Raw genomic sequence first — 27931 nt, 5'->3', positions numbered from 1 at the left:
GAATATAGTAGTATGACTCCCCTATCTATGGCTCTGTGGGTGTTCCTTTTTGGCCTCACCATGTCCTGCGATCTTATGCAGCGAGCGGGACCAGAGACCCCGCAGGCCACCTCGCATGACAAATGGCGCAGCGAGCAAGGTATGGCGCCGGCCAAAACTCTCCGAAGGATGGTGGAGCAGTTTGTGCGTGTGAAAACTCAGTCTCAGGAAGCCCATGAGGAGCAGTGCCAGAGACGGGGAGCGCAGTCTGCCTGGGAGACACATGACCCCTTGGTGAATTGGTGGTCCTCTCGAGCCTCCAGATGGCATGCCCCCCTGTTGGCTATAGCAGATATCATTGGCTTTTTGGTAGGCTGTTGCTGTGGGCTCCGAGGGTTGTGGACATCTTACACCGAGGCCTCCACCCACTCATCATGACAAATGGCACAGCGAGCAGGGTCCCCCACACGACAATGTGTGTAAAGTTGTTTTTGGTATTCTCTTTTTATTTTTTTGATGTCTACAAGGTCTGCAGCAGTGTCTTTTTTTTTCATTCCTGATATTGGTTATTTATGTCTCCTGTAGAGACTGTCAATTTTATTTACCTTTCCATAGAATAAGCTTTTTGTTTTGTTTTTCTTTTTCAATTTCATTGTTTTCTGTTCTTATCCTTATAAATTCTTCCTTCTTCTTGCTTTGAGTTTATTTTGCTCTTCTTTCTCTATTTTATTGAGGTGGGAGCTTACATTATTGATTTGAGAATTTTCTTTCTTTCTCATGTGAAACTTTAGCGGTATTAAATTTCCTCTCACCACTGCTTTAGCAGCAATCTATACATTTTGATATGTTGTGCTTTCATTTTCATTCATTTGAATGTATTTTAAACATTTCCTTGAGACTTCTTTGATCCATGGGTTATTTAGAATCCTGTTGCTTAGTTTCCAAGTGTTAATTTCCTGTTGTTTTTTTATTACTGATTTCTAGTTTAATTCTATTGTGTTCTTAGAACATACTTTGTATGATTTTAATTCTATTAAGATTGATGCAATTTGTTTTATGTCCCAGATTATGGTATATCTTGGTAAATGCTCCATAGGTACTTAAATAGAATGTAAATTCTTCTGTTTTGGGGTGGAGTGTTTTATAATTGCTGGTTAGATCTTGTTGGTTGATGGTGTTTTGAATCCATAGAATCCATAAGGAAAGGCCTGAATGTGGCTTGAGGTGATGGGCTCTGGTTGTTTCCTGTCTTAGTCTCACAGTGTATACCTCTGTTCTACCTTTCCTCCTGACAGCTCTCAGCTGCGCAGTCTCCACATCACCATAGGCACCGGCAGCTTCAGTGACTACTTGGGCGCCGCCATATTGGCGGCGAAGTCCGCGCCGTTTAGGGAGGGGGCGCAATTTAGCAAAGCGCCATGTTGAGTACTGGCAATCCTCATCCTAGAAGCCACTGCTGAGCATGCGCCCACCAAGGCTGCGCCGAAAGGAATCCCTCAGGGCCTGGGAGGGATAGAGAAAGGGGAATTAGATCTCGTTTTAGTTTTTGTGATTATAGTCACCACCGAAGGTAAATGACTACTGCCCTGTGAGATCATGGGTGAGGGGCAAGTGAGTGCAGGGATGGGAGCATCCGGGGCTGAGTGAGGAAGCATCTTTGTCCGTGATGAGCTATCGGGTCAGTGATGGGGGCGGTCAATTGATGTAATAATGGAGGTCGGGGTGGTCTGGATGGTGGATCCGCGGGTGGAATACTGAGGTCTGTTCGATCTTTGATGGTGGATATGTGGGCGGAGGGATGGGGTCTGTGGGGTCTGTGAGGGAGGATAACTGCGGGGCTGAGAGATCCCAGGGGCGATCCTAGGTTTTAATTGATTTCCTCTCTTTTATCCTTACCTGCTTTGTTCTATTTTTGACTTATTATCATGGTATATTTCCCTAGAGATTTAAAAAATATATATTGCCATGGAGTTGCATGTAAGTTTCCATTTACCTTATTTAACTCCCTATCTAGATTGATAATTTCAATTTAATGTTCCACTTTTAAGATCTGTTTAATTTTATTGCATTGTCATAAAAATGTAGCCTGCAAAGTCTCAACTTTTAAAAATTTATCAAGATTTTATTTGAAGCTAAGTTACACAATGAACTTGTTCAGTGGATATAAGAGAAAGTATATTTCCTGTTTGTATGATGCAAAGTTCTCTTTTTATTAAGTATAACTTGTTTGTATTTTTCAAATCTTATTTTTCTTTCCTAATTTTGGTCTACTTGAGTTATTATACTCTGAAAGAGATATAATCTCTCACTAATAGTTCACTTTATACTTATGTGTGCTGTTTTGCTAGTTTTATTTGAGTGTGTTTGGGGAGAGGTATACATACATCTAATGGTTAATGCATTTTGTAATACCTTTGCATTTATTGAATACTATTATTATAGACTTCCTCTTTTCAATAAAAACCCCTATAACCTGAATTTCACTTTGATATTTACATTGCCATCCCTGCTTTGACTTTTATTGCATTTGGATGATGTATCTTTGCCCAGGGCTGTATTTTATGCCGGAGGTTGTAAAAAAAATGTATACGCATGACTTGTATTCATGTTTTGTTATCGGTATATATTGACTATTTCAATTTTAATACAGTTTTTTCGTTTCTTAAAATATGTATACATTTTTTTGGCACCCTCTGTATTTGTATTTGTCGTGTTTACATTAACTACTTGTAAATAATAGATTTATTTTTTCCAAATCCATTCTATAGTTTCTACTTGTCAATAGGATAATTTTCTCCCTTTAGTGTAGTAATAATTTACTTGATTTTATACCTCCCATTCTAATGTTTACTATTTATTTAACTCATTTTCTGCTTTTTCTTTCTTTTTCATACTTACATTGGATTGAAGAAATTTCTGTCCATTGTTTTCATTCTACACCTATATAACCTCTGTTTTCCTGAGATGATTAGAAATGTTTTGTCATAGGCTATTACTAATTTTCCCTTTGATGGCCTCCTTATTACATCATCATCATTGTCCTTTTTCATAATTATTATTTTCTTTTGCGATTTCTCATCTGATTCATTTTACATTCATTTAGAATATCTTTTTGGGTATTTTCCTCAGATAGAGATACTCTGCAAGTGCTTTTATTTCTGAAAAATATCTTTCTCTGGCCCTAACAGAGAAATGGTCTTTTAGATGCTATTTCTGATATTAGCTTTCATTACTGCAGATGAAATATCTTGATTGTCTTAATTCTTTCTCGTAAATTATCCATTCTTTCACATGTGCCTTAGATTTAGAAATGTTTTAGATTTTTAAATTTACCTTTAAAATTCTAGAATAGTCTTAGATTTGTTCTTTGATTGGGTTCCTTCCTGTGTGTCTAAGTTTGTGGGGAAGACTAATGGTACAGCCTAGTGGTAAGATTGGTGGGATGTGTGCTTGGATGCTTTCTCAGGGCTCATTGCAGGTGTAGTTGTGTCTCATATTGGGGCTCTTGGGATCACTGATGGAGATCAATGATGGGTATTGATAAAGGTGCAGAGGCCAGTAATGGGGGCATGTGATATATTGATATAATAAGAAATATGTATTTAGGTCTTCACGGTTCCCAGCACATAGCTCCTAAAACCTTTGTAACCTCCTAAGTAATAAGATCTATAGGGGCATCTTTTGTTTCTAGTTCTTGAAATAGCTCCAGAAGGATAAAGGTGAAATGGATGTTTTTTTGTGTCATGAGTTTTGCGTGTCAGTGAAGTAATTTTTGGAAAGCTCCTAGATAACTACTGGATGAGGGCTGGTTGCCAGGTGAACCAATCATGTGATTACAGGGTGGGAGTTTGAAACCCACCTCCTGACTGGAGGTTGAATTAATCACCAATGGCTGATCAATCAATCATCTGTACATAATGCAGCTTTCATAAAATCCAAAAAAATGGAGTTTGGAGAGCTTTTGGATTGAGCATGTGGAGAGGCTGAGGGAGTGGGGCACCCCTTTCCACATACCATGCAGCTCTTTCATCTGGCTGTTCCTGAGTTACATTATAATAAATTGGTAATCTATTAAGTTAAGTGTTTTCCTGAGTTCTGTGAGCTACTCTAGCAAATTCATAGAATCTGTGGAGGGGGTCCTGGGAACCTTTGATTTATAGCTGGTTGGTCAGAAGCACAAGTAACAATCTGGATTTGCTGTTAACATCTGAAGTTGGGGTGGGGGCAGTCTTTTGGGACTGAGTGCTTAACCTGTGTGATCTGACACTAACTCCAAGTATGTGGTGTCAGAATCGAGTTAAATTGTAGGATGTCCAGCTGTTGCAGAATTGCTTGGTGTGGATGCCCTTACACACACACACACACACACACACACACACACACACACAGTTGTGAGTAGAGGAAGTATTGAGAGTAGAGGAAAACACACATAGGATTTTTTTCTTTACAGGGCATGGGATTGATGGAGAGCCAGTGTTGGGAGCTCTGTGATTTGGGGCCTGTGGGCAGCAGGATGTGGGAATCAGTGATTCTGAGGCTCGTGTATGTGTTCCTGGGGTAGGGTCCTTGTGCAGTGATTGACAGTTGTAGCAGACTGAGCCGTGGGAGTGAGGAATTAGGTGCCAGGGTTGGTGATGACTTGGGTCTCTCAAGTTAGATGATGTCTGATAATTGCATTCTGTGTGGATTACTGATTTTGTAACAATAACAATAGCTAATATTTAATGAGTACTTATGTGCCATGCATGCATGGGCTGAGATGTTTTCAGGTATTATTATAAAATAGGGTTGTTTATGTATAAAGTATAAAGATGAAACTGAAGTGAGTTCTCCAGATTGTCACAGCTAGAAGGTGGAAGAGCTAGGATTCAAATGTACATTGATTTGTTTCCACACCTTATATCTTTCCCCTGTGCCATCATGTTCCACACTATTTGATGTCCTCTTGGGAGGAGGCTGATTAGCTGTCATGGTGTGGCATTCTCTCAGCTGGATCCCTTTGTGTTTCCACAGAACTCTGACGTCACCATTTAGTTGAGCCTTCAGGATCTCTTTTTCAGACTCCAGCCCACCTTGGCTCAATATCTGGCAGTCTCTGGATATTCACCAGGCTTAGGGCTCCTGGGAAAATTGGAGTTGCTAAGATACACAGAAGTGAAGCCCAGTGTGAACATGCTAACTAAGGTTGTCCCATAGGCCCCAGATCCAGCTCCTACCCTGGCTGCAGGTGAAGGGGCAGGGGGAGGGAGTCTCAGAAGCAGAAATTTTCTCAGAGCAGGACTTGCTGAAACAAAGCATTATCCTTTTTCATTGTGAACAGTACTGGCTGATGTGTGCCCTGTGGTTGTTCTCTGTACTGGGACAAGTTTTATTTTTATTTTTATTTTTTATTACAGAAAATTTCAAACATACACGAAAGTAGAAAAAGTAGTATAATAAACTCCTGTATGCCTTCATCATGCAGTTTCAATAACCATATTTGCCAGTGTTGTTTCACCTATTCCTTCCCACTTGTTTTGTTTTGGCCAGAATATTTTAAAATAAATCTTGTATACCATGTCATTTCAGTTTCACCCACAAATGCTTCAGAATGCAAGTCCAACTGATGTGGACAGTCTTTTTTATTTGTTTGTTTCTTTTTTGCATAACCACTATTCTATTATGCACCTAACAAAAGTTACAGTAATTCCCTGATATCATCTGATACTCAATCTATAGTCAAATTTCTCTGATTATCTAAAAAAAATAACTTAAAACTTTTTACTATGAAAATTTCAAAAATACAAGTCAAGCAAGTAGTATCATGAGCCTCCATATAAACATCAATCAACTTCCACAATTATTAGCTCATGCCACCCAGTTGTCATCTATACCTTCCATTCCCCCACATTTTTGCTCTTCTGCGGAATTATTTTAAGCACATCTCAAACACTGTCCTTTTATCCACAAATATTTCAATATATAAATGTAAAAATAAGTACTTTTAATAAAAATAGCAACTGCTATTATACTGAAAAGGGTTCCTGAACCCAATTCTAATGTGTAAGGTTGGGGTGGGAGGCTTCCCACACACACACAATACCACGCAAGCCTCATATGTGCAGGGTATCCAAGAATTCAACTAAATTTTGACACTAGCTGGGGCTGGCATTAGATTCCCCAGGTTAAGGGTTTAGTCTTGTAGACGGCTCCCTCCCCTTGGATTTCAGGTGCCAGTCACAGCCCAGGTTGTCACTGTGCTTCTGCTCCAGCAGTGGCTACAAATTGGAGGTTCCAACACCCCCCTTGTTGGGTTTGATTAATTTGCTAGAATGGCTTCTAGAACCCAGGAAAACCAATGTACTCACTCCATTACCAATTTATTACAAAGGATATTAAAGGATACAAATCAATGGCCGGATGGAGATACATAGGGCAAGGTATGTGGGAAGAGGCACAGAGTTTCCATGTCCTCGCTGGCCATGCCACTCTCCCAGCACTTCCATGTGGTAACCAACACAGAAGCTTTCTGAACCCTGTCTTCTTGGGTTTTCACAGAGACTATTACATAGGAGTGGCTGATTGAATCATTGGACATTGGTGATTGATTTAACTCCAGCCTCTCCCTTCCCCAAAGGTGGGGGTGGGACTGAAAGTTCCAGCCTTCTGATTTGGTTGGTTCTCCTCATCTTTAGGTGCTTCCAAAAGTCACCTCATTCACATAACAAAATACACCTTTATCACTCTCATCATTTGGGAAATTCCAAGGGTTTAGGGAACTGTGAACCAGAAATGGGGACAAAACCCAAATATGTATTTCTAATTATAAATTATAGTATTACAGTCCACTGTCTGGTCTTTGAATGTGGTCTTTTATAGCAAAACAATCATAAAGGTCAAAAGATACTGGCACATTACTAGAATCCCATTCAGTCATTAATAATCATATTAATGTCAATCATATCATGTGAAAATGTCTCCCAGGGCAAAGAACTCAGGTTTGTAGGTGTTAATATTATATCAGGTTTCTCTTATTGTAACAGTAAAATGCTCAATCTGATTCCATCTTGTTCAAGTCTTCTTTGTTCCCATGGCCTTCAGGCTAATAGCTTCTGGTTGGTTTTACATACAGACATGCTCATCATTAGAGGGATTCTGCTTACCAGCTTGAGTTTTATAAAAACAGCCCCTCCCATTTCCCCTTCCCTTGTCATAAAAGAAACCTGAACCCTGTACTTTTTAAAGATGGATTTGAGGTACCACTGGGCTCCCATCTTATCGGTTGGCACCTTCTCAATCAATAAACCTTTCCTAACTCCAAACTCTGATGTTTTGAGTTTTGACCTTTTGAAGTGTTTGGCACTTTGGACCGGTAACAATTTGGTGAGCTTTTTCTACCCATGGCAGACCAATCCCAGCTCACATTCCCCTCTGTGAGTACCAAGCAGCTGCCAAGACCATTTTGCTTTGGGGGCATTGAAGGAGCTTTCCCCAGCAGGTAGGTGCTGGTTGCCTTCAGCACATAGCTCATTTCGAATAAGAAAACATCTGTGGACTTTGGTCTACCAGATATCTGGGGTGAGTTGCTCTGGTGTGCACAGCTGGGAATACTTCCTCTCTGTCTGGGCTTTCTCTCTCTGGGAAAAAGCCATCTGCATTTTGCAAGTCTCCATCTGATAGTAGAATCAGGATTGTTAGACTCTACCCATTTATTTGTTGTGTCTTTTGCAAGCAGACAGCCTCGATTTGGAAGTAGGGTAAGTCATCCTGGTATGTACAACCAGGAGATCCCTTCCCCTCCATTGCGCTTTTCCTCTGGGATAAGCCAATTTGTTTTGTATTTGTTTAGGGTACCCTATTGGAGAGGGGAATAGTTGTAGGACTTGTACCCAATTTGTGAACCAGTTTGTTTACATTTGTTAGTTTGGCCATTTGAATTTGAAATTTGTAAAGCCTAGTGTATCTGAGGCTTGGTTAGGAGAGAGTACTCAATTTATTGTCTTGTGTGTCAACCTGAGGCTTCTTCCACTATTGGTTTGGAAGTAAGAAGTAAAATGACATTTGTGTGTACTTTGCTTGGAAGTAAGAAGTAAAATGGGGTCAGAGGGTTCTTCTCCTTACCTCCAGTCTTTGCCTCCAGACATGTAATAATGGGCCAGGGAGTTGTGTCCTACACAACTAGACTGAGAAAGAACGGCTTGAACCGTAGTGGCGGGGGAGGGGGGAGGGGAACAGGAAGGGGAGGCAGAAGAAAGGGGGGAAAATTGATGGATATTCATTAAATATCTAAGTCTACCAAATAAGAATCCTGAGAAAGTTTTATGAAGTTTTATGTGGTCAAGCTTATTAAGATTAAAATAAATGTAATCAAGTAAGTGGATGCAAGTATCAAAAGTAAACTGATGCAAAGTTAGAGTTAGGTTTTCTCTCTGCTAAAAAGGACAAAGTTTCTTGGACTATTGGTCCGTTACTGATACTGTCAAAAAATTTTCTACCTAGAAAGCAAAGATTCTGTGTTTTATTCAAATGATTTGCTGTATTTTATGTTGTCTTAATCAGGTCCTTGGTTACTTAAGAAAACTGAATCTCCTCAATAGTAAGAACTAGGTTTTGCTAATAATTATATAAACTTCTGCATTTGTATTTGAAATTTTTTGTTGCCACTTTGGTGAAATGGATAATTAAGCACTGCTTCATAAAGACTTATGATCCTATTTAATCAAATGTCCAAACCTTTTGATATATTTTGACAAACTTCCCAAAATTTAAATTATAAATACATTCTTGACCTGGGATAACTGAGGTGTTATCCTCCATTCCTGGGATACCTCAAACAATTAGTTTTCTCTCTTTACAAAAGAGAAATCGTAAAATAATTAAGCTTATTTTGGTGTGTTGAAATTACATGGGAAGCCTTGCAAATAAAGAAATAATTATGTTAAGAAGGTCACATTAAAATTACAACTAAATTATAGAAGAATCGACCTCAAGAATCATCTGAAGACTAGTTGAACAAAACCCCTATAGCTAAGGATATAAAGAAGAGGCCACATCGAGATTGAAAAAAAATTATTATGTTGTATTTGTATGCATATATTCTTTTTTTAATAATGTTTTGTTTTGTTTTGTTTTAATTGGGGAAGGGGAACAGGACTTTATTGGGGAGCATTGTGTACTTCCGGGACTTTTCAGAGTCAAGTTGTTGTCCTTTCAATCTTAGTTGTGGAGGGCGCAGCTCAGCTCCAGGTCCAGTTGCCCCTTGTTGGTTGCAAGGGGTGGAGTCCGCCATCCCTTGTGGGAGTTGAGGAATCCAACCTTGTGGTTGAGAACCTGCGCTCCAACCAACTGAGCCATCTGGCGACCCAGGAGCTGAGTGGTAGCTCATTGACTTCATTCTAGTAGCGGAGGGCACAGCTTGCTAGCCCATGTGGGAATCGAACCGGCAGCCCCGTTGCCCAGAGCTTGCGCTCTAACCACGGGAGCCACCAGTCCGCCCCTGTATGCATATATTCTTATTCCTAAAGTGAATGTTATAGAGCTAATAAAATCTTCAAGAGCCTACAAAGTTGTGATAAAATTTTCTTTGTAATTGTAATAGTCATTTAAAAATGTTACAGAAAAGCAAATTTCTTTGTCAACTGCATTATAATCAGATCTTTTTTTTGGGGTGGTGTCATTTACAGAGTCGTTTTATCCTGATACTTTTGCAAATATGTTTCATCTTTAAGATCCATGGAGAGGACTCTGACTTACTCTAAAATACAGGTTTCTGAGAATTAATTGTCAGATCATGCCTTTAAATTGGATGAAGATTTTTAGAACTCTAAGGAATAACTGGATTTATAAAATGCTGGTAAAAGATCAGGATAAGCAGGAATTGATTATATGGGACTGAATTAACCAAGGATGGTTATAATTTTTATAACATTTTTTTGAAATATTGCTGATTTTTAAATCTTTTTTGTTTTCTAGATATAAGGAAACTTGTTTTTCTTAGAGCTGTTTGGTAAATTATACCTTTGTAAGCAGTATTGAAACATTTATATATTTATTCCTACCTCCAGAATTTGGAGACTCTTAATGAATGTGTATTGTTATTTTCATGACAATATGGTTGTTTGCCTAAATTCAATAAGAATCTGTTCTCTTTATAACAGGACACAATTCGAAACTGGTTTTGTTACCAAGACTTTGACTGGAATGTCATGTTGAGAGACACATGCATAGACATGAATGTCGCCAGAAAGCTCTAAGGTATTAAAATTGACTTTGGAAGCCAATGAAAGCCACTTGGAAAAACAGCCTGATACCTTGTTTGTGGTTCACAGCCGTCTTTCCAGGTAAGAAACGAAGGTTCCTTTCCTGGGAGATGGCAAAAGAAGAACCTCAAGACATTTTGGGGGAACGTGAGAATCTGAGGAATTCACCAAATCTCTAGGTATTGCAGGTGAAGTCTGATGGCGAGACTGTGGCTTGGCTTCTTAGCCGTGAGAGGTTAGAGTTCAATCTGGAGATTCTTTTTTTTTTTCTTTAAGATTTTATTGGGTGGGGAAGGGGAACAGGACTTTATTGGGGAACAGTGTGTACTTCTAGGACTTTTTTTCCAAGTCAAGTTGTTGTCCTTTGTGGAGGGTGCCATTCAGCTTCAAGTTGTTGTCCTTTCAGCCTTAGTTGTGGAGGGCGCAGCTCAGCTCCAGGTCCAGTTGCCGCTTTCTAGTTGCAGGGGGTGCAGCCCACCATCCCCTGCGGGAGTCGAACCGGTAACCTTGTGGTTGAGAGGATGCGCTCCAACCAACTGAGCCATCCGGGAGCTCAGCGGCAGCTCAGCTCAAGGTGCCATGTTCAATCTTAGTTGCAGGGGGCGGAGCCCACCATCCCTTGCAGAACTCGGGGAATTGAACTGGCAACCTTGTGGTTGAGAGCCCACTGGCCCATGTGGGAATCGAACCGACAGCCTTCGTAGTTAGGAACATATTGCTCTAACCGCCTGAGCCAGCAGGCTGGCCGCTGGAGATTGTTTATGGAATTCCAGCAGAGCAGATTTTATAAAGCTTATGTGATTAACAGTTATTTTTATTGTATTTATATAAATAATCAGGCCAAATTTATGAAAACCAGACGTATGCAGTAAATTTGTCTTAATTTGGCTATCTTTGATAAAAATGAGGGTGATTTTGGAGAGAGAAATTATGTTTTAATAGAAACTATAACACAATTTGTGGATATTAGATTCTAGTTCAGTTAATTGTCTTTGAAGTTATTTATTACCTGTAAACTAGATTAGATCCTGAAGTTTTCTAGTTTTCTTAAATATTTGCCTATACCCCTCAAAACTAACATTTCATTTTTCTCCTATCCTTTGACTTAGAATTATTCAGAACTAAAATGGTTTTTAATTTTTTTTAATTACAGTTGACATTCAATACTATTTTATATTAGTTTCAGGTGTACAGCATAGGGATTAGACATTTATGTAATTTACAAAGTGATCCCCCCGATTAATTAAACCTGACACCATACATAGATATCACAATATTATTGAATATGTTTTCTATGCTGTGCTTTACATCCCCATTCTGAGCCTGTGATTACAAACTGGACAAGGAGAATTTATCAGATTGTCACTGCCTACTTTCGTTTTGACAAAAATGAAGCTTTGGGCCCTATACCTAGAAATCTTCTAGACTGACAGCCTTACAGACTCAGAAACTGATTTATAATTTGCTCTGAAAAGCCTTTGTTTTTGTTTTGTTTTCATAAATCTTATCAAATACAGCTGTTTGGTCCATTCCACTGCTGGAACTTGAAGACTCCAACAGACCACCTTAGAGTCTTTGGCACATGGTTCTTAGATAAGAGGATTGCTTTTGATTATTTGTTAGCTGAGCTGGGAAGTGTTTGTACAGTGGCCAGCTCATCATGGTGTTGGTCCTGGGGGGCATAATAACAAAAGTTACTCTTCTTTGTCTCATATTAGGGTACAGGTATCCTGATCTGCTGCTACTTCTACAATTGCTGTGATACCTGCTTGTAAATCGAACACCCAGTCTTCCCCCGCTCTGCAGCTCAGGGACCATCAGGGAAGAGGTGGGCATGTGGGATTGTAAGAGCCAGATTAGAGGGGCACAATGGACAGACAAATCTGACTCCATCTTAAAAGCTAATCTTACCCCTTCATTGAACGTGGACCTGGTTGCCCCATTTCCCTCAATTTAAGAAATCACCAAAAAAGGGGAGGAGGGAATACAACGGAGTAAAATAATATAACGGAGTAAATGCTCAGTCTCCCTGACTCCTTGCTCATGCCTGCTTTGTTCCCACATCCTTGAGGTTAATAGCTTCTGCTTAGTAGTGCATACAGACATGCTAATCATTAGAGGAATTCTGCTTACGGCTTGAGTTTTACAAAAACAGTCCCTCCCATTTCCCCTTCCCTTGACATGAAAGAAACCTTGAACTCTGTACTTTATTAAGATGGATTTGAGGTACCACTGGGGCTCCCATCTTATTGGTAGGTGCCTTCTCGATCAATAAACCTTTCCTTACACCAGACTGATGTTTTGAGTTTTGGCCTTTTGAAGCATCAGGCACATGGACTTTGGACCAGTAACATTATTATATAACTTATTTATTCATCAATTTTCCCTTAGATACTGTTTCCCCTTCTCCACTTATCTACAAACTCTTTCACTTTTGGAGGGGACATTCCATTTGCCCACTGTGCTGGTCCAGATTGCAGGCAGCAGTACTAGTCTAACAAGTGCCACCCCCTTGGTCCACTCCCATCCACATAGGGTTAAAGGTACACAGGGGCAGAACCAGTGGGCTGTCTTTACCACCAGGCAATGTAGCTGCATTCACTGCTGCCCCAAACTTGCCAGGTGGGGTGAAGGCACATTCTGCCCCGTCAGACCCTTAGGCACTGTGACATAAAGGTTAAAAACACAGTTATAGTTTCTTGTTTAGAATCATCCCTGCTTCCAGCCCTTGTAGTTGCAGCCCTGGTCTGTTACCACTGCATCAAATAGGAAACTAAAATAAAAATGGAGGTGATGGTTTGGATTTACTAAACTAGATAGGGAAATGTCCCTCAGCCAGGCATAATACTCATTCCCATAAAAGATTCAGGTAGAGGAGACACAACTTCTTTATGTAACACTTGCTTAAATATTCTAAAGTTCATAATTTTATCAACCCTTGTATTTTTACATTCTTTGAATCTAACTGTAGCACAAGTTGGCTTCACCAACGGATTTTGGTACCACAGTTTGTGGGACTCCTGTATCAAGCAGTCCTGGAAACTTCTCCATGCCCTGACCATTTTACCCATTGTTGTGCAAAAGCCTTTGGGTCCCCAGTGAGGGATCTAGCCAGGGGACCCTGGCTGTTTTGTTCATCTTTAACTTGATTAATCAGGCTAACCTCTACCTCAAGTTATTGCTGGTCAGGTTTCAATTTGCAATTTTTGTCTTCTCTTTTTAAAGTTCTCTAAACTGGGGTAAATAGACTGAACTTCTTTGGGGCCCTTTAAAGTTGGGGCCCAGCAGGGGGTTTCTTTGGCCCACCCAACCTTAGTAGCACTGTATGAAAACCTATGTTTTAACTTCATCAATGTTATTCGTCCCTTTTCTTAATAACCATCTAAAGATTTCCACCCTGCTGGGATGAGTCCTCTGATTCTCCCTATTGTTTCTTCTTTGTTTTGCCTCTATCAATATTTGCTTTATTCACTTTATTTCTTAATAACTTAAAAAAATCTACCCATTGGAAAGAGTCTTGAGTCTCCCCTCAGCCTCTTCCCATTCTCTTAATTAACCTAATGTTTTTTATTAGCATCTATAAGACATGTCCTCCCAGGGTAAATGATTCAGGAGACTTTGGCTGGAAATAAATGATAAAGATTTATTTAAGGGTCTTAGAATTTGCAAACCACAAACACAACTATGCAAATCCCAGAGTGTTTAAAAAAAAGAAAAGCTGAGGGTTCCTCTTATAGTAAAAAATACATTCTTGAGAAGAATCAGTATTGCATGCTTAGCTTCTGGATTTGTTCGATATGATAATCCTCTAGGTGACTGGTGATTTGGATACTGGATGCCAGGTAGTCTGGATACATGAACATTCTTTCCTTAGTCCTTTAAGGGGTAATCAGAGGATTAACTGGAGGTTTGATATATATCCAGGCATTGATGCAGGACTGGAAAGTTCAAAACTTTTAAGTTCCCAGGCTAGTTAAAACAAAAATAGTATTGATTCCTCATACCCAACCAACTTGATTTTAGTAATTTGGCAGCTTAACTATAGTAACTCCATTTTATTTCTTCACTCTATTTCTCATTTTCCCACCTTTGATCAGGATTTTTCTTTTGGGAAACATAGATCATACACAATGTTTTAAAGTTCCTCGATGCCAAGGTGGCAATGCCTTTCTTGGGTCCATAGTGTCCCTCAGAGTGGGGATATGGGCTAGAGACAGGCTTGCCATATATGAGTTTATAGTCAGCTCAGTATTTGTGCCAATTTTGAGGTTTAAGCATTAGGAAAGGACCAATTAAGACATTATCTATCAGTTTTGGAAATCAGTCTTGAGAAATCAGTCTTGAGAATAGGTCTGTTCAGTTAAGCAGTTGTCTCTCATTTCAGGAGGTGATGATGCAAATGGCTCTTACAGTAAGGCCTACGCTACAAGCAATCATGTATTTAATGAGTCATCTCTATGGAAATAAAAACAACAACAACAATGGCTGATGATTGAAGGAGAGTGTAATCCCAGTTTCTGAGTTCTGAAGGTAGCTAGTCAAGAAGATTTGCAATTTCTGGCTCGAAGCATCTTCGGATGGAGTGAAGCCTGGCAGTGACGATCTGATAGATCCTGCTGATTTGCAGTTTAAATGTCTGTGGTGATCTTTCTGCAACAGGGATAAAGACTGTCCATATATGAGCTGTTGTGGTGATTTCTGTAAAGTTTATATCAGTTGTCCAACTTTAACTTGCACACCTTTGGAAAAGGGCAGTTTTAGTTCTCAGTGATTGCAAATGACAAGGGTAGGAGAATTGGAAATAGAGTCATAGCCAGATGTTGGGGGAGACTTTAAGAATTCATGATCTGGTCCAGTTTACAGATAGGAAAAAACCTAAAAAGATAATGAACAGCACTAAAATCTAATTTCCACAAAGGTGTATTCCTGAAGCATGAATTTTATCTTTAAAATTATCCTTTCCCCCCCAAAGATAGCCAAAATGAAACTTATTTGTTTGCAAAATAAGTCTGATTTCAGTAAATTTGATAGTTATTTGTATAAAAACAATAAGAATAGCAATTGATCATATAGAGTCTTTTAAATCTGCTTTGCTGGATTTTTCATAAGGCATCTTTAGATTAAACTTTAAAAGGCCTCTCAAAACAAAACCTGAAAAGCCAAAGCAAGGACTTGCTTTCAGACTTTACATGTAATACCTATAGATTTGGGTGAATCCTCTCTTCTTGATGTTCCTACACCTGCCAGGAAGTCCTTACTCACCTGCTAAGACTGCTAGGTACCCTGTAAGCAAGGTACAAGCCCAGTATTTCCAAGGGTTTTATTGGCTTTTATAAGTCACTCTTAATTCCTTAAAGCTGTCTGGTCATATCTGAATCTGTTCATGTTTCTCAAATATGACATTCCAGTCAAAGCCTTGGTAATATAACCAGATTCCAATTGTGTCCTGCTACAGGGAGAACAGATTCTTAATGAAGTTAAGCAAATAACAATATTGCTGTGAAAAATGAGAATACTCGCTACCAGTTTCTGAATTCTGAAGGGATCAAGTAGGGAAAAAAAAAAATTTAAATTCTGCTTACAAAGATAATTCACCAAATTGCTGTAAGTCATAGTTAGCTGAAGAGGAAAGGTTTCCTTTTATTTGGGGGAAAAAATGAAAGAATCAGCAATGTTTCAAACAAAAAAGTCATAAAAGTTGTAATCATTCTCATCAGTTCATTCAGTCCTGTGTAATTAAAACTTGTTTTGCTTGAATCCAATTTTTCTGTTAGTTCTCAACCTTGCCTGATGATTGAGGGTGGTAAGGTCAATGATAATTTCAAGAAGTCTGCAGGACTTTCTGTCAAGTCTTACATAATTTGCTCAGTGAACTGGGTGCCTTGAACACTAGATATTGTGGAAGGTATACGCCAAGTGGGAAAGATTTTCTAATACATAGTTTCGTTACCACTGTGAGGGTATCAGCCTGTAACAGGGGGAGACTTCAGCCCATGTGAGAAACATACATACCCTGTTTCCCCAAAAATAAGACCTAGCCTAACCATCAGCTCTAATGCGTCTTTTGGAGCAAAAATTAATATAAGACCCGGTATTATTATATTATGCTATGCTATGCTATGCTATGCTATGCTATGCTATGCTATACTATATTATATTATACCAGGCCTTATATTATAGTAAAATAAGACTGGGTCTTATATTAATTTTTGCTCCAAAAGACGCATTAGAGCCGAACGGCTAGGTCTTATTTTTGGGGAAACACTGTAGTAGAACACCACCTTCCTGGACAAAGAGTATCAGAATATTCTGTTCTGTTGATTTATATATATCTTTATATGTTTCTTCATCAATTTCTATAGTAGTCACAGTTGCTTCCACATCTCCCAGTATTATATTCAAATGTCGATCATAAGCATGTAATTTACCTCGAAGCTCTCTGTCATTTCTCATTTTCACAAATTTTCATAAATTCGCTCACCCAGGCTGAGCCTGATGAGATCCAGGGGATCTTCTACAGAGTTGGTAGTTTGTTGCTAGTCCATGTTGTCCGCCATATTTCTCATTCAACTCTTTATGTTAGAAAAGTGTCATTAAAAAGTTGGAGAAGAATGACCTTAGTCAGTAGGTGACTTGGCTGGGATCTTAAAGTTTGTTATTAACTAGAACTAAATCCACTTACTACATTGTAGCCAAAGCAAAGTTTCCACTTAAAGTTCCTTTTAAGAATTGTAAGGGAAAAAAGCTGTAAGCAAAGGAGAACAATGAAATAGAAAGCTTCCATTTTGGTCTTTGCTATGGATGTTCTCACTACTTGCAATTGGATGGTTACAGAAGCCCAGAGCAAAATCATATTTTTTAAAAAGTTATTTGTTTTTTACTAGCAAATAAGAATTTAAAAATAAATATTACCTATAATTTTACCATTACTCAAATAGTATATCTGTTAACTTTTTAGTATTTTCCTTTCCGGTAATTTTCTCTATGTCCATGAATATTCATGTATATATATATGTGTGCATGTGTGTGCACACACATTGTTCAGTGAACAGAATCATACAGTTTGATGTATTTTTATTTTTATGTGTCATTTTAACACATTTTCTATATTAGTTTAATTTTACATAACATTATGTCCTTTGGATACTCTACAAAATATTTAAGCAGTCCATAATTATTTGGTATCAAGGTGTTTCTAACTTTTTATTGTTGTTAGCCATGCTGTGGTAAAGCTCCTGCATTTAAATCTTTGTGCAATACAGAATGATTTTTTTATGATGTACTTCTAGAAATAAGTTTTTGGGTTAGGTGCATGGAGAGTAAATGATGTGTGTTTTCTTTTTTTTTTTTAAATTTTATTTTATTAAATTTATTGGGGTGACAATTGTTAGTAAAATTACATAGATTTCAGGTGTACAATTCTGTATTACATCATCTATAAATCCCATTGTGTGTTCATCACCCAGAGTCAGTTCTCCTTCCATCACCATATATTCGATCCCCCTTACCCTCATCTCCCACCCCCACCCCCGCCCCCACCCCTTACCCTCTGGCAACCACTAAACTATTGTCTGTGTCTATGAGTTTCTGTTTCTCATTTGTTTGTCTTGTTCTTTTGTTGTTTTGGTTTATATACCACATATCAGTGAAATCACATGGTTCTCTGCTTTTTCTGTCTGACTTATTTCGCTCAGCATTACACTCTCAAGATCCATCCATGTTGTCACAAATGTTCCTATATCATCTTTTCTTACTGAATAGTATTCCATTGTGTATATATACCACAACTTCTTTATCCATTCATCTATCGAAGGACATTTTGGTTGTTTCCATGTCTTGGCCACCGTAAACAAAGCTGCAATGAACATTGGAGCACACGTGTCTTTATCTCTAAATGTTTTCAGATTTTTTGGGTAGATACCCAGGAGAGGGATTGCTGGGTCATATGGCAATTCTATTCGTAATATTTTGAGGAACCTCCACACTGCCTTCCATAACGGCTGCACCAGTCTGCATTCCCACCAACAGTGTATGAGGGTTCCTTTTTCTCCACAGCCTCTCCAACATTTGTTACTATTTGTCTTGTTGATGATTGACATTCTGACTGGGGTGAGGTGATATCTCATTGTGGGATGATTAGTGATGTTGAGCATTTTTTCATATGTCTATTTGCCATTTGTATGTCCTCTTTGGAGAAATGTCTCTTCAAGTCCTCTGCCCATTTTTCAATTGGGTTGTTTGTTTTTTTGTTGTTGAGTTGCATGAGTTCCTTGTATATTCTGGATACTAGCCCCTTATCGGAGGCACTGTTTGCAAAAATCTTCTCCCATTCAGTTGGTGGCCTCTTTATTTTGTCAATGGTTTCTTCTGCTGTGCAGAAGCTTTTAAGTTTCATATAGTCCCATTCGTTTATTTTAGCTTTTACTTCCATTGCCTTTGGAGTCAAGTTCATAAAATGCTCTTTGAACCCAAGGTCCATAAGTTTAGTACCTATGTTTTCTTCTATGCAGTTTATTGTGTCAGGTCTTATGCTTAAGTCATGATCCATTTTGAGTTAACTTTGGTACATGGTGAGAAATAGCAGTCCAGTTTCATTCTTTTACACGTGGCTATCCAATTCTCCCAGCACCATTTATTGAAGAGGCTGTCTTTGCTCCATGTATGTTTTTAGCTTCTTTGTCAAAAATTATCTCTCCATATTCATGTGGTTTTATTTCTGGGTTCTCAATTCTATTCCATTTGTCTATATGTCTGTTTTACTGCCAATACCATGCTGTTTTGATTATTGTAGCCCTGTAGTACAAGCCAAAGTCAGGAAGTGTGATACCTCCATTATTGTTCTTTTTCTTAAGATTGCTTTGGCTATTTTGGGTCTTTTGTGGTTCCAAACAAATCTGATGATTTTTGTTCTATTTCTTTAAAATATGCCATTGGGATTTTGATGGGGATTGCATTGAATCTGTATATTGCTTTGGGTAATATGGCCATTTTAACTATGTTGATTCTTCCAATCCATGAGCACGGAATGTCTTTCCATTTCTTTGTGTCTTCTTCAATTTCTTTCAAAATGTCTTATAGTTTTCAGCATATAGGTCTTTCACATCCTTGGTTAAGTTTATTCCTAGGTATTTTATTCTTTTTGCTGCAATTGCAAAAGGAATTGTTTTTTGTATTTCTTTTTCTGAGATTTCATTGTTAGTATATAGGAAGGCAATGGACTTTTGTGCGTTGATTTTGTAGCCAGCAACTTTACTGTAATCGTTGATTGTTTCTAATAGCTTTTTGGTGGAGTCTTTAGGGTTTTCTATATATAGCATCATGTCATCTGCAAAGAGTGATAATTTAACTTCTTCATTCCCAATTTGGATGCCTTTTATTTCTTTCTCTTGTCTGATTGCTCTGGCAAGGACTTCCAACACTATGTTGAAAAGCAGAGGTGATAGGGGACATCCCTGTCGTGTTCCTGAACGTAGAGCAAAGGGCTTCAGTTTTTCTCCATTAATTATGAGATTAGCAGAGGGCTTGTCATATATGGCCTTTATTATGTTAAGGTATTTTCCTTCTATACCCATTTTATTAAGTGTTTTAATCATAAATGGATGTTGTATCTTGTCAAATGCTTTTTCTGCATCAATTGATATAATCATATGATTTTTGTCCTTTATTTTGTTTATGTGATGTATCACATTGATGGATTTATGATGTTGAACCATCCTTGTGCCCCGGGATGAACCCCACTTGGTCGTGATGAATAATCTTTTTAATGCATTGTTGTATTCGATTTGCTAGAATTTTATTTAGGATTTTTGCATCGGTATTCATCAGAGATATTGGTCTGTAGTTTTCTTTTTTGTGCTGTCCTTACCAGGTTTTGGTATCAGGGTAATGTTGGCCTCATAAAATGAGTTAGGGAGTACTGTCTCTTCTTCAATTTTTGGAAGAGTTTGTGCAGAATTGGTATTAGATCCTCTTTGAAGGTTTGGTAGAATTCACTAGTGAAGCCATCTGGTCCCGGACTTTTGCTTTTGGGAAGGTTTTGGATGACTGATTCAATTTAGTTACTGGTGATCGGTCTGTTTAGATTTTCCAGTTCTTCATGGTTCAGCCTTGGAAGGCTATATGTTTCTAAGAACTTGTCCATTTCTTCTAGGTTGTTGAATTTGGTGGCATATAGTCCTTCATAGTATTCTTGGATGATCCTTTGTATTTCTGTGGTGTCGTGATAACTTCCCTTTTACGTTTCTGATTTTGTTAATCAGTGTCTTCTCTCTTTTATCTTAGTAAGTCTAGCCAAGGGTTTGTCAATTTTGTTAATCTTTTCAAAGAACCAGCTCTTTGTCACATTAATTTTTTCTATTGTCTTTTTGTTCTCTATTTCATTTAGTTCTGCTCTAATTTTGTTATTTCCTTTCTTCTGCTGACCTTGGGTTTTACTTGTTCTTCTTTTTCTAGTTCTTTAAGGTGTAACATGAGGTTATTTATTTGGGAGTTTTCTTGTTTCTTGAGATAGGCCTGTAATGAGATAAATTTCCCTCTTAAAACTGCTTTCGCTGCATCCCAAAAATTTTGGTAGGATGTATTTTCATTGTCATTTGTTTCTATGTATCTTTTGATCTCTCCTCTAATTTCTTCTTTGACCCAGTCCTTCTTTAAAAGTATGTTGTTTAATCTCCATGTATTTGTGTTGTTTCCCGCTTTCTTTTTACAGTTGATATCCAATTTCAAAGCCTTGTGATCAGAGAATATGCATGGTATGATTTCAATCTTCTTAAATTTGTTGAGACTGATTTTATGTCCCAATATATGGTCTATCCTTGAGAATGTTCCATGTACACTAGAAAAGAATGTATAGTCTGATGTTTTAGGATGAAGTGCTCTATAAATGTCAATTATGTCCATTTCATCTAATGTGTCATTTAGGGCTACTATTTCGTTATTTATTTTCTGTTTGGATGATCTATCCATAGCTGTCAATGATGTATTTAAGTCCCCTAGTATAATTGTGTTTTGGTCAATTTCTCCCTTTAGTTCTGTTAGTAGTTGCTTGGTGTATTTCGGTGCTCCCTGATTGGGGGCATAAATATTGATGACTGTTATGTCTTCTTGTTGTACAGTCCCTTCACCATTATGAAATGTCCATCTTTGTCTCTTGTTATCTTTTTCACCTTGAAGTCTGTTTCATCTGATATCATTATGGCTACACCTGATTTTCTCTGGGTACCATTTGCTTGGAGTGTCAATTTCCACCCTTTCACTTTGAGTCTATGCTTGTCCTTGTAGCTGAGATGTGTCTCTTGGAGACAGCATATGGTTGGGTTTAGTTTTTTGATCCAATCTGCTACTCTGTGCCTTTTTATTGGTGAGTTCAGTCCATTTACATTTAGGGTGATTATTGATATGTGAGGATTTCCTGTCATTCTATCTTTAGTTTTCTGGTAAGGCTGTGTCTCCATTGTTTCTTTGCCTTTTTGTTGTTGTCTGTTATTTCTTTTTTTTTTTTTTCTATTTTAAAATATTAACTTACTATATTTGCATCTTTGGGTGGATGAAACATAGATACATAGATAGTTTAATAACAGTTTGACAGTGGTATCATGCCACGGTCCACAGTGTTCTTGTCTTCACTGAACAATATGTCTTGCAGTTATTGGGCTAATACATTCCTTGTAGCAGCTGAATAATATTCTATTGTCCTACAGTAGTACCCCCCTTACCTGAGGTTTTGCTTTTCTTTTTTTTTTTTTTTTTTAATTAAATTTATTGGGGTGACAATTGTTAGTAAAATTACATAGATTTCAGGTGTACAATTCTGTATTACATCAGTTGTCTGTTATTTCTGTGTGGTGGTATTCTATGACGTTTCCCTCTGTTTCTTCTTTTATTTCAGTATATATTTCAGTTCTGGATTGTTTTTGAGTGGTTACCCTTAAGTTTATGTAAAAGAAAGTTTGATATTTAGAGTATTCCATTTTCTTCAGCACGCTTACTTTCTCCATTCCCATATTCCGGTTCAGGCCTTTACTCTCCCCCTTTTTGAGTTTTGGTTGCCACAAATTGTCCCTGTTGATGGTGGTCGAATAGCCTCCTTTAGTGTTTCTTGTAGTGCAGGTCGTGTATTAGAAAATTCCCTCAGCCTCTGTATGTCTGGAAAGGTCTTTATTCCTCCTTCATATCTAAAGGATATCTTTGCTGGATATATTATTCTTGGCTCATGATTTCTCTCTTTCAATAGTTTGAATATTTGGTTTCACTCCCTCCTGGCTTGTAGAGTTTCTGCTGAAAAATCTGATGATAATCTAGTGGGCTTTCCTTTGTAAGTTACCGTCTTCTTTTCCCTGGCTGCCTTGAGGATTCTTTCTTTGTCGTTGATTTTAGACAGCTTCAATACAATGTGCCTTGGAGAAGGCCTGTTGGGATTGAGGTAACTAGGTGTTCTATTTGCTTCTTGGATTCGAGGGTCCAGTTCTGTCCACAAATTTGGGAAGTTCTCATCGACAATTTGTTTGAATATATTCTCTGTTCCCTTCTCTCTTTCTTCTCCTTCTGGTATGCCCATTATTCTTATATTGCTCTTTCTGATGGAGTCAGAAAGTTCTTGTAGAGTTCTTTCATTTCTTTTAAGTCTCAAGTCTCTTTCTTCTTCTATCTGTGTCATTTCCAGGTTTCTATCTTCGATGTCACTGATTCTTTGCTCCATCTGGTCAACTCTACTACCTAAGCTGGTTATTTCATTCTTAATTTCTTCTATTGAGTTCTTAATCTCCAGAAATTCTATTTGGTTCTTTTTTAAGATTTCAATCTCTTTCGTAAAATGCTCATGCTGTTCTTTGATTGAGTTTCTGAGTTCATTTAACTGCCTATCTGTGTTTTCTTGTATCGCGTTGAGTTTTTTCAGAACTGCAATCTTGAATTCTCTGTCATTTAAGTCACATATTTCTGTATCTTTAAGTGCCTTCCCTGGAGATTTTTCACTTTCTTTCTGAGCTATCTTGTTGCCTTGGTTATTCATGGCGATTACTGGTTTACTATTTCTCTTCCTAGACATCTACAGGAGTGACTTCTGCAACAGGTTGATAGGAAGAGGTCTTTCTTTTGTTTTCCAGTACTTGTTGGTAGAATGTTTTATTATTTCTCCAACTGCAATTTATTTTTCTTCTCCCACACGGTAGTGCTATGTTTTCTCTGCACTATTCCTGCTTCTCACACAATGGGGGGATTCCCTGGGAGACGGGCTTCTCCTCTGTTAATAGTTCGTCTGGGTCACAGGGCGCAGTGTCCCGGTGAGTATGCGGAGAGCTTTTGATGTTCCAAAGCTCTTCCAGCTCCTGATTCAGAGCCCGTATGTTTCATCAGTTCTGTTTACTCCTGCAGGGATCCGCCCAGATAGGTGGGGTCAGGGGCGGGGTGAGTTGTGAGAGGTGGCCCAGAGCAATGGCGGCGACCACCACCACAGCCGGTCCTGCTTCCACAGCTCTCTCCCCTTTGCCGGAACTGGTTGGGCTGTGAATTTGTGTCTGCGGGCCACAGTTTTCAAATATAGCAAATTTTCTGTTGTTTTGATCTGACGCTGCTACTGTTTCGCTTCTAGCACCGGGCAGGTGGGGGCGGGGCGAGCTCTGGGAGGGGAGGGAGGGGGCGGCTAGTCTCAGTGCCTAAGGCTCCGTTCTCTGCTCGGCAGTGCGGGCTTAAACCACCGTTTTCAGCCTTTTTCCCTCAGTCTTTTCTCCGAGGTCTCTGCCGTGAGCGTTGGGTTCAGCCGTGTTATATGCTGTCCCCTCAGCCCTGTGGGCCACAAGCGGAGCCCTAGCAGTCCGAGTTCTTCCCTCTCCCGCAGCTGCGGTAGTTCCGGGAAGCAGCGAGCTCGGCGCACTGAGCTGGGTCTGCGTCCTGCGCCCGCGCGGCTCCGTTTCCGCACTTCTCCCTTTCCTCCTCCCTCCACTTGCGCGAATCTCCCACCTGTAGGTGATTTCAGTCGGTAGTGGGCCTCTTCGTGTTGCCTGTCTGCTGTGCAGGGAGTCCTTTGTGGAGTTTTTGTTGTTCGATTCTTTGTAAATTCCAGGGGAGCTTTACAGAGGCTCACCTCACGCCGCCATTTTTCTGGAAAAACACATCTTATTTTAATAGTCAAAAAAGTCTCCCAGAGAGATTGCAAAAAGGTGTGGATACATATATGACAATAATAATAATAATTTTAAAAAATGGAAAGATCCTCTTAGCTGGAGAAAGATGTAAATCGTTTGGTCTAAAACTATAAAAATCTCCAAAATTACGCCTCAATGGGCACCCAGGTGGCAAACAGAGCACTCTCCCACGTCTGTCCGATACCACACTCCCTTGTCAAGTTGATATAGTCCTGCTGGTGAAGCGGTCCGGCGGGCTCAGAGGGTGCAAGAGGGCGTTGCCTGGAGGTGCTGGAGAAACCAGTCTGCTGGGTCCCAGGTTCAGCACTGACAGCACAGGGACAGCACCAGCTCCTTTTACCTCCAGTTTGTCTCACTCACTGCGATGTGTGTTTTCATGTGTGACATTGGCATACTTCCTTCTTTCATGTGTCCCTCTGTCTAACTGTTTTCTCAGATCTGTGCCCTTTTCTCAGAAGAGCTAGAAATGACCAAGTCCCTGGTGAGTTCTTATTTATTCATATATTTGTTTGTTGCTTTCTTTATTTTCTAGTGAATTGTACAAAGCATCTAATAACCCATATAGTAAGTTGCACCTACAATAAATAAAAACTAAGATCAGAGAAAATAAGGAAGAGACTGTAAACTTCAAGTCAAGCATGGATTATATTAATAGATATATGAGTTGTGTGGTTTCACATAATTATGAATTGTAAACTTGCCTCTGATTTTCCTGAAAGACAGCAGTAATGAAAATGAGACAAATGGTTTATATTGTTGACAAGTAATTTATTTCATCTATAGTAAAGATTTCCTACTTCTTGATGTTTGAGAAAATTTTGATAGATCTTTGGATGGATAGAGACAAAACAGGGTTTTCAACAATCTTGTTAGAAGTGAACTGTCAGGTTTTTCTTGTCTTATAAAGCAGTGTTTCTCACACTCGCATATGACTTGGGATTCTGATTTAGCAGGGCTGGGATTCCCATGTGATACCAATATTGCTTGTCCAAGGACTGTGTTGTGAAGGAAAGTTTTGAAGCTTTACCATGAACAGGTGTTGAATTTTGTCAGATGCTTATTCTGCATCAATTGACATAGTCATGTAATTTTAATTCTTTAGCCTATTGCTATGGTAGATTACATTGATTGATTATCAAATATTGAGCAAGACTTGCAACACTTGAATAAATCTCACTTGGTCATGGCATATACGTTTTATATATTTGTATTAATATTTTGTTAAGGATTTTTATATCATATTTATGAGGGATATTGATGTATTTTTTTCTTTTATTATTACTATGTATGGATGAAAGTCATAGCTCCCATTTTGTTTTTTCCCACACCACCCCATTGGAGTATGAAGGGGCACCTCCTTTCAGCCAGGCAAAACTGGGATTCTAGGCTACCCACTGGGTCTTTACTGATGCATGTGGCTTCAGGCCCAAAGTTTTTTGTCTGTCTGTCTGTTTGTTTTTAATCTGTTGTGTTTGGCTGGAGTATGTTTTGTTAAAAGTTTTCTGCCTTTCTGGGTTGCCCCTTCCTGGTCTTTTAGCTAGAGAGAGCAGACTTTTCTTGAGCTTTTTTTGTATGTATTTGTTGGTGTTTCTGGTTTACAGGCTTTTCTAGCAAGGGTCCTCAGAAGTGAAAAAGGGAGGCAGGAGGGACAGAGTCAGGGATAGATTTGAAGATGCTACTCTGCTGCCTTTGGAGCTAGAGGAAGTGGACATGAGCCTCTAGAAGTTGGACAAGGCATGGAAATGGATTCTCCCTTAGAGCCTCCAGAAGGAACGCAGCCCTGCCAATACCTTGAATTTAAGCCGATAAGACCCATTTTGAAATGTTGATATCCAGAACTGTAAGAAAATAAATTTGTGTTGTTTTAGGTTTATGGTGATTTGTAATAGCAGCAATGGGAAACCTGGAAGTGGAGTGATGCTTTAATAAATACCTAAAGATGTGGAAGTGGCTTTGGGATTTTGTAATGGGTAGAAACTTTTAAGAAATTTGAAGAGCATGATAGCAAGAGCCTAAATTTCCTTGAACAGACCGGTAATAGAAATATGCATCTTAACGACCTACTAAAGGACTCAGAAGGAAATTAGGAACACAGTGAAAAAAAAAAAGTATGTTGTTTTACAGAAATTATCCTAAACAGACTAGTGATAGAACTATAGATGTTAAAGGTGCTGCTGGTGGAGACTCAGAAGGAAATGAGAAACATGTTCATTGGAAACTGGAGGAAAGGGCATCTCTGTTATGTAGGGGCAGAAAGCTTAGCTGAGTTTTGTCCTGCAGTTATGTGGAAAGCAGATTTGTCAATGATGAACTGGATATTTCTCTGAGATTTCCAAGCAAAGGTTTGAAGATGTAGCCAGGTTTTTTTCTTCCTGCTTATAGTAAATTATGAGAGTTAAGAGATAGATTGAGGGAAAGAACTGCTCAGCAAAAAGGAACAAGATGGTGATTTGGAAATTTTTCAGGCTATCAAGGTTCTAAAACATGCTAAAATTACTTTCATTATCAGGAAAACGTGCTCTTGAGAGAGAGTTTTAAGTGAGGGAATTGAGATAGGTTTAACAGCAGGATACAGAATTACTGAAATGTAAGATGGTGGATAGATGTTTTGTGTATTTTTCTAGATTTTTGTAGGTAATTAGGAGAAATAGGGTAAAGTGCACTAAATCCATTTTCTTTTTTTTTTTTTTTTGGAACTATAAGCCTCAGTCTTTGTTTTAAACTTGAATGTTTAGTCCATTCACAGTTAATGTAATTACTGATATATTTGAATTTATACATGCCACTTCATTATTAGTTTTACATTCAAACCGTCTGTTTAATATTATTTTTTTAATTATTTCTTGACCTTTTAGATTATTCAGATTTTTATTTTTTCCCTTTTTAACTTGTTTGTTAGCATTCTTTTGTTTGTTACTCTAGATGTTACAATATCTATGTTTAACTCATTTTATCACCTCAATAATTCTAGGATACTAAAAAATCTTAAGTTTGTTTACTGCCACTCACGTTGGCATTATTATGTTCATGCATTTAAATTCTACATATATTTTAAACTTTACAAGATATTATTGTTATTGTTCTGCATAGTTAGTATTTGCAGTTTTGTAAAGTGGGATTTGACGAGCTTCTTGAATGTTTGGGTTGATGTCATTCACTATCACTTCTTAAAATATTGCTTCTGCCCCACATTCTCCCTTTTATCTTCTCGACTTTAATATTTTATTTTCGCTATGTCGTATATGACAAATGTCACATGCTCTTGTGTTTGTTTTCTTTAAAATAAATCTCTGCTTCAGTTTGGATATTTTTCATTTGCTTGTTTTCCATTTTAGTAATTCTGTATTCTGCTGTTAAATCTATCTCTGTTCTTAATTTTAGATATTGTAATTCTGGGTTTTTGAATTTTTATTTGATTCTTTACGATACATTTCAATTATCTAATGAAATTCTCCATCTTTTTATCTAACTCCAATTCCTTATAGGAATGTTTATATTGAATATTCTTTCCTCTGGTTTTGGATATTCGGCTGTCTTCTGGGATTCTTTTTATTGTGTTAAACAGTATGTAAA

General features: G+C 38.4%; 1 protein-coding gene and 1 pseudogene across 1 annotated transcript in view; one reads left to right on the top strand and one right to left on the bottom strand.

Moving 5' to 3' along the window:
* The first annotated feature begins 1560 nt into the window (after window positions 1-1560).
* The window catches only part of ZNF484 (zinc finger protein 484), a 57017-nt gene continuing 30646 nt past the window's right edge, over window positions 1561-27931 (top strand). Inside the window, 2 exon segments of the mRNA XM_074330153.1 lie at window positions 1561-1657; window positions 24795-24839. Coding sequence (XP_074186254.1) covers window positions 1646-1657; window positions 24795-24839 — 57 coding nt within the window. The 5' untranslated portion in view covers window positions 1561-1645.
* LOC109435757 (U6 snRNA-associated Sm-like protein LSm3) lies at window positions 16444-16968 on the bottom strand (annotated as a pseudogene).

The sequence above is a fragment of the Rhinolophus sinicus genome, linkage group LG04 (genome assembly GCF_036562045.2).
Source record: "Rhinolophus sinicus isolate RSC01 linkage group LG04, ASM3656204v1, whole genome shotgun sequence".
NCBI lineage: Eukaryota > Metazoa > Chordata > Mammalia > Chiroptera > Rhinolophidae > Rhinolophus > Rhinolophus sinicus.
This window is presented reverse-complemented; position numbering and strand designations above follow the sequence as displayed.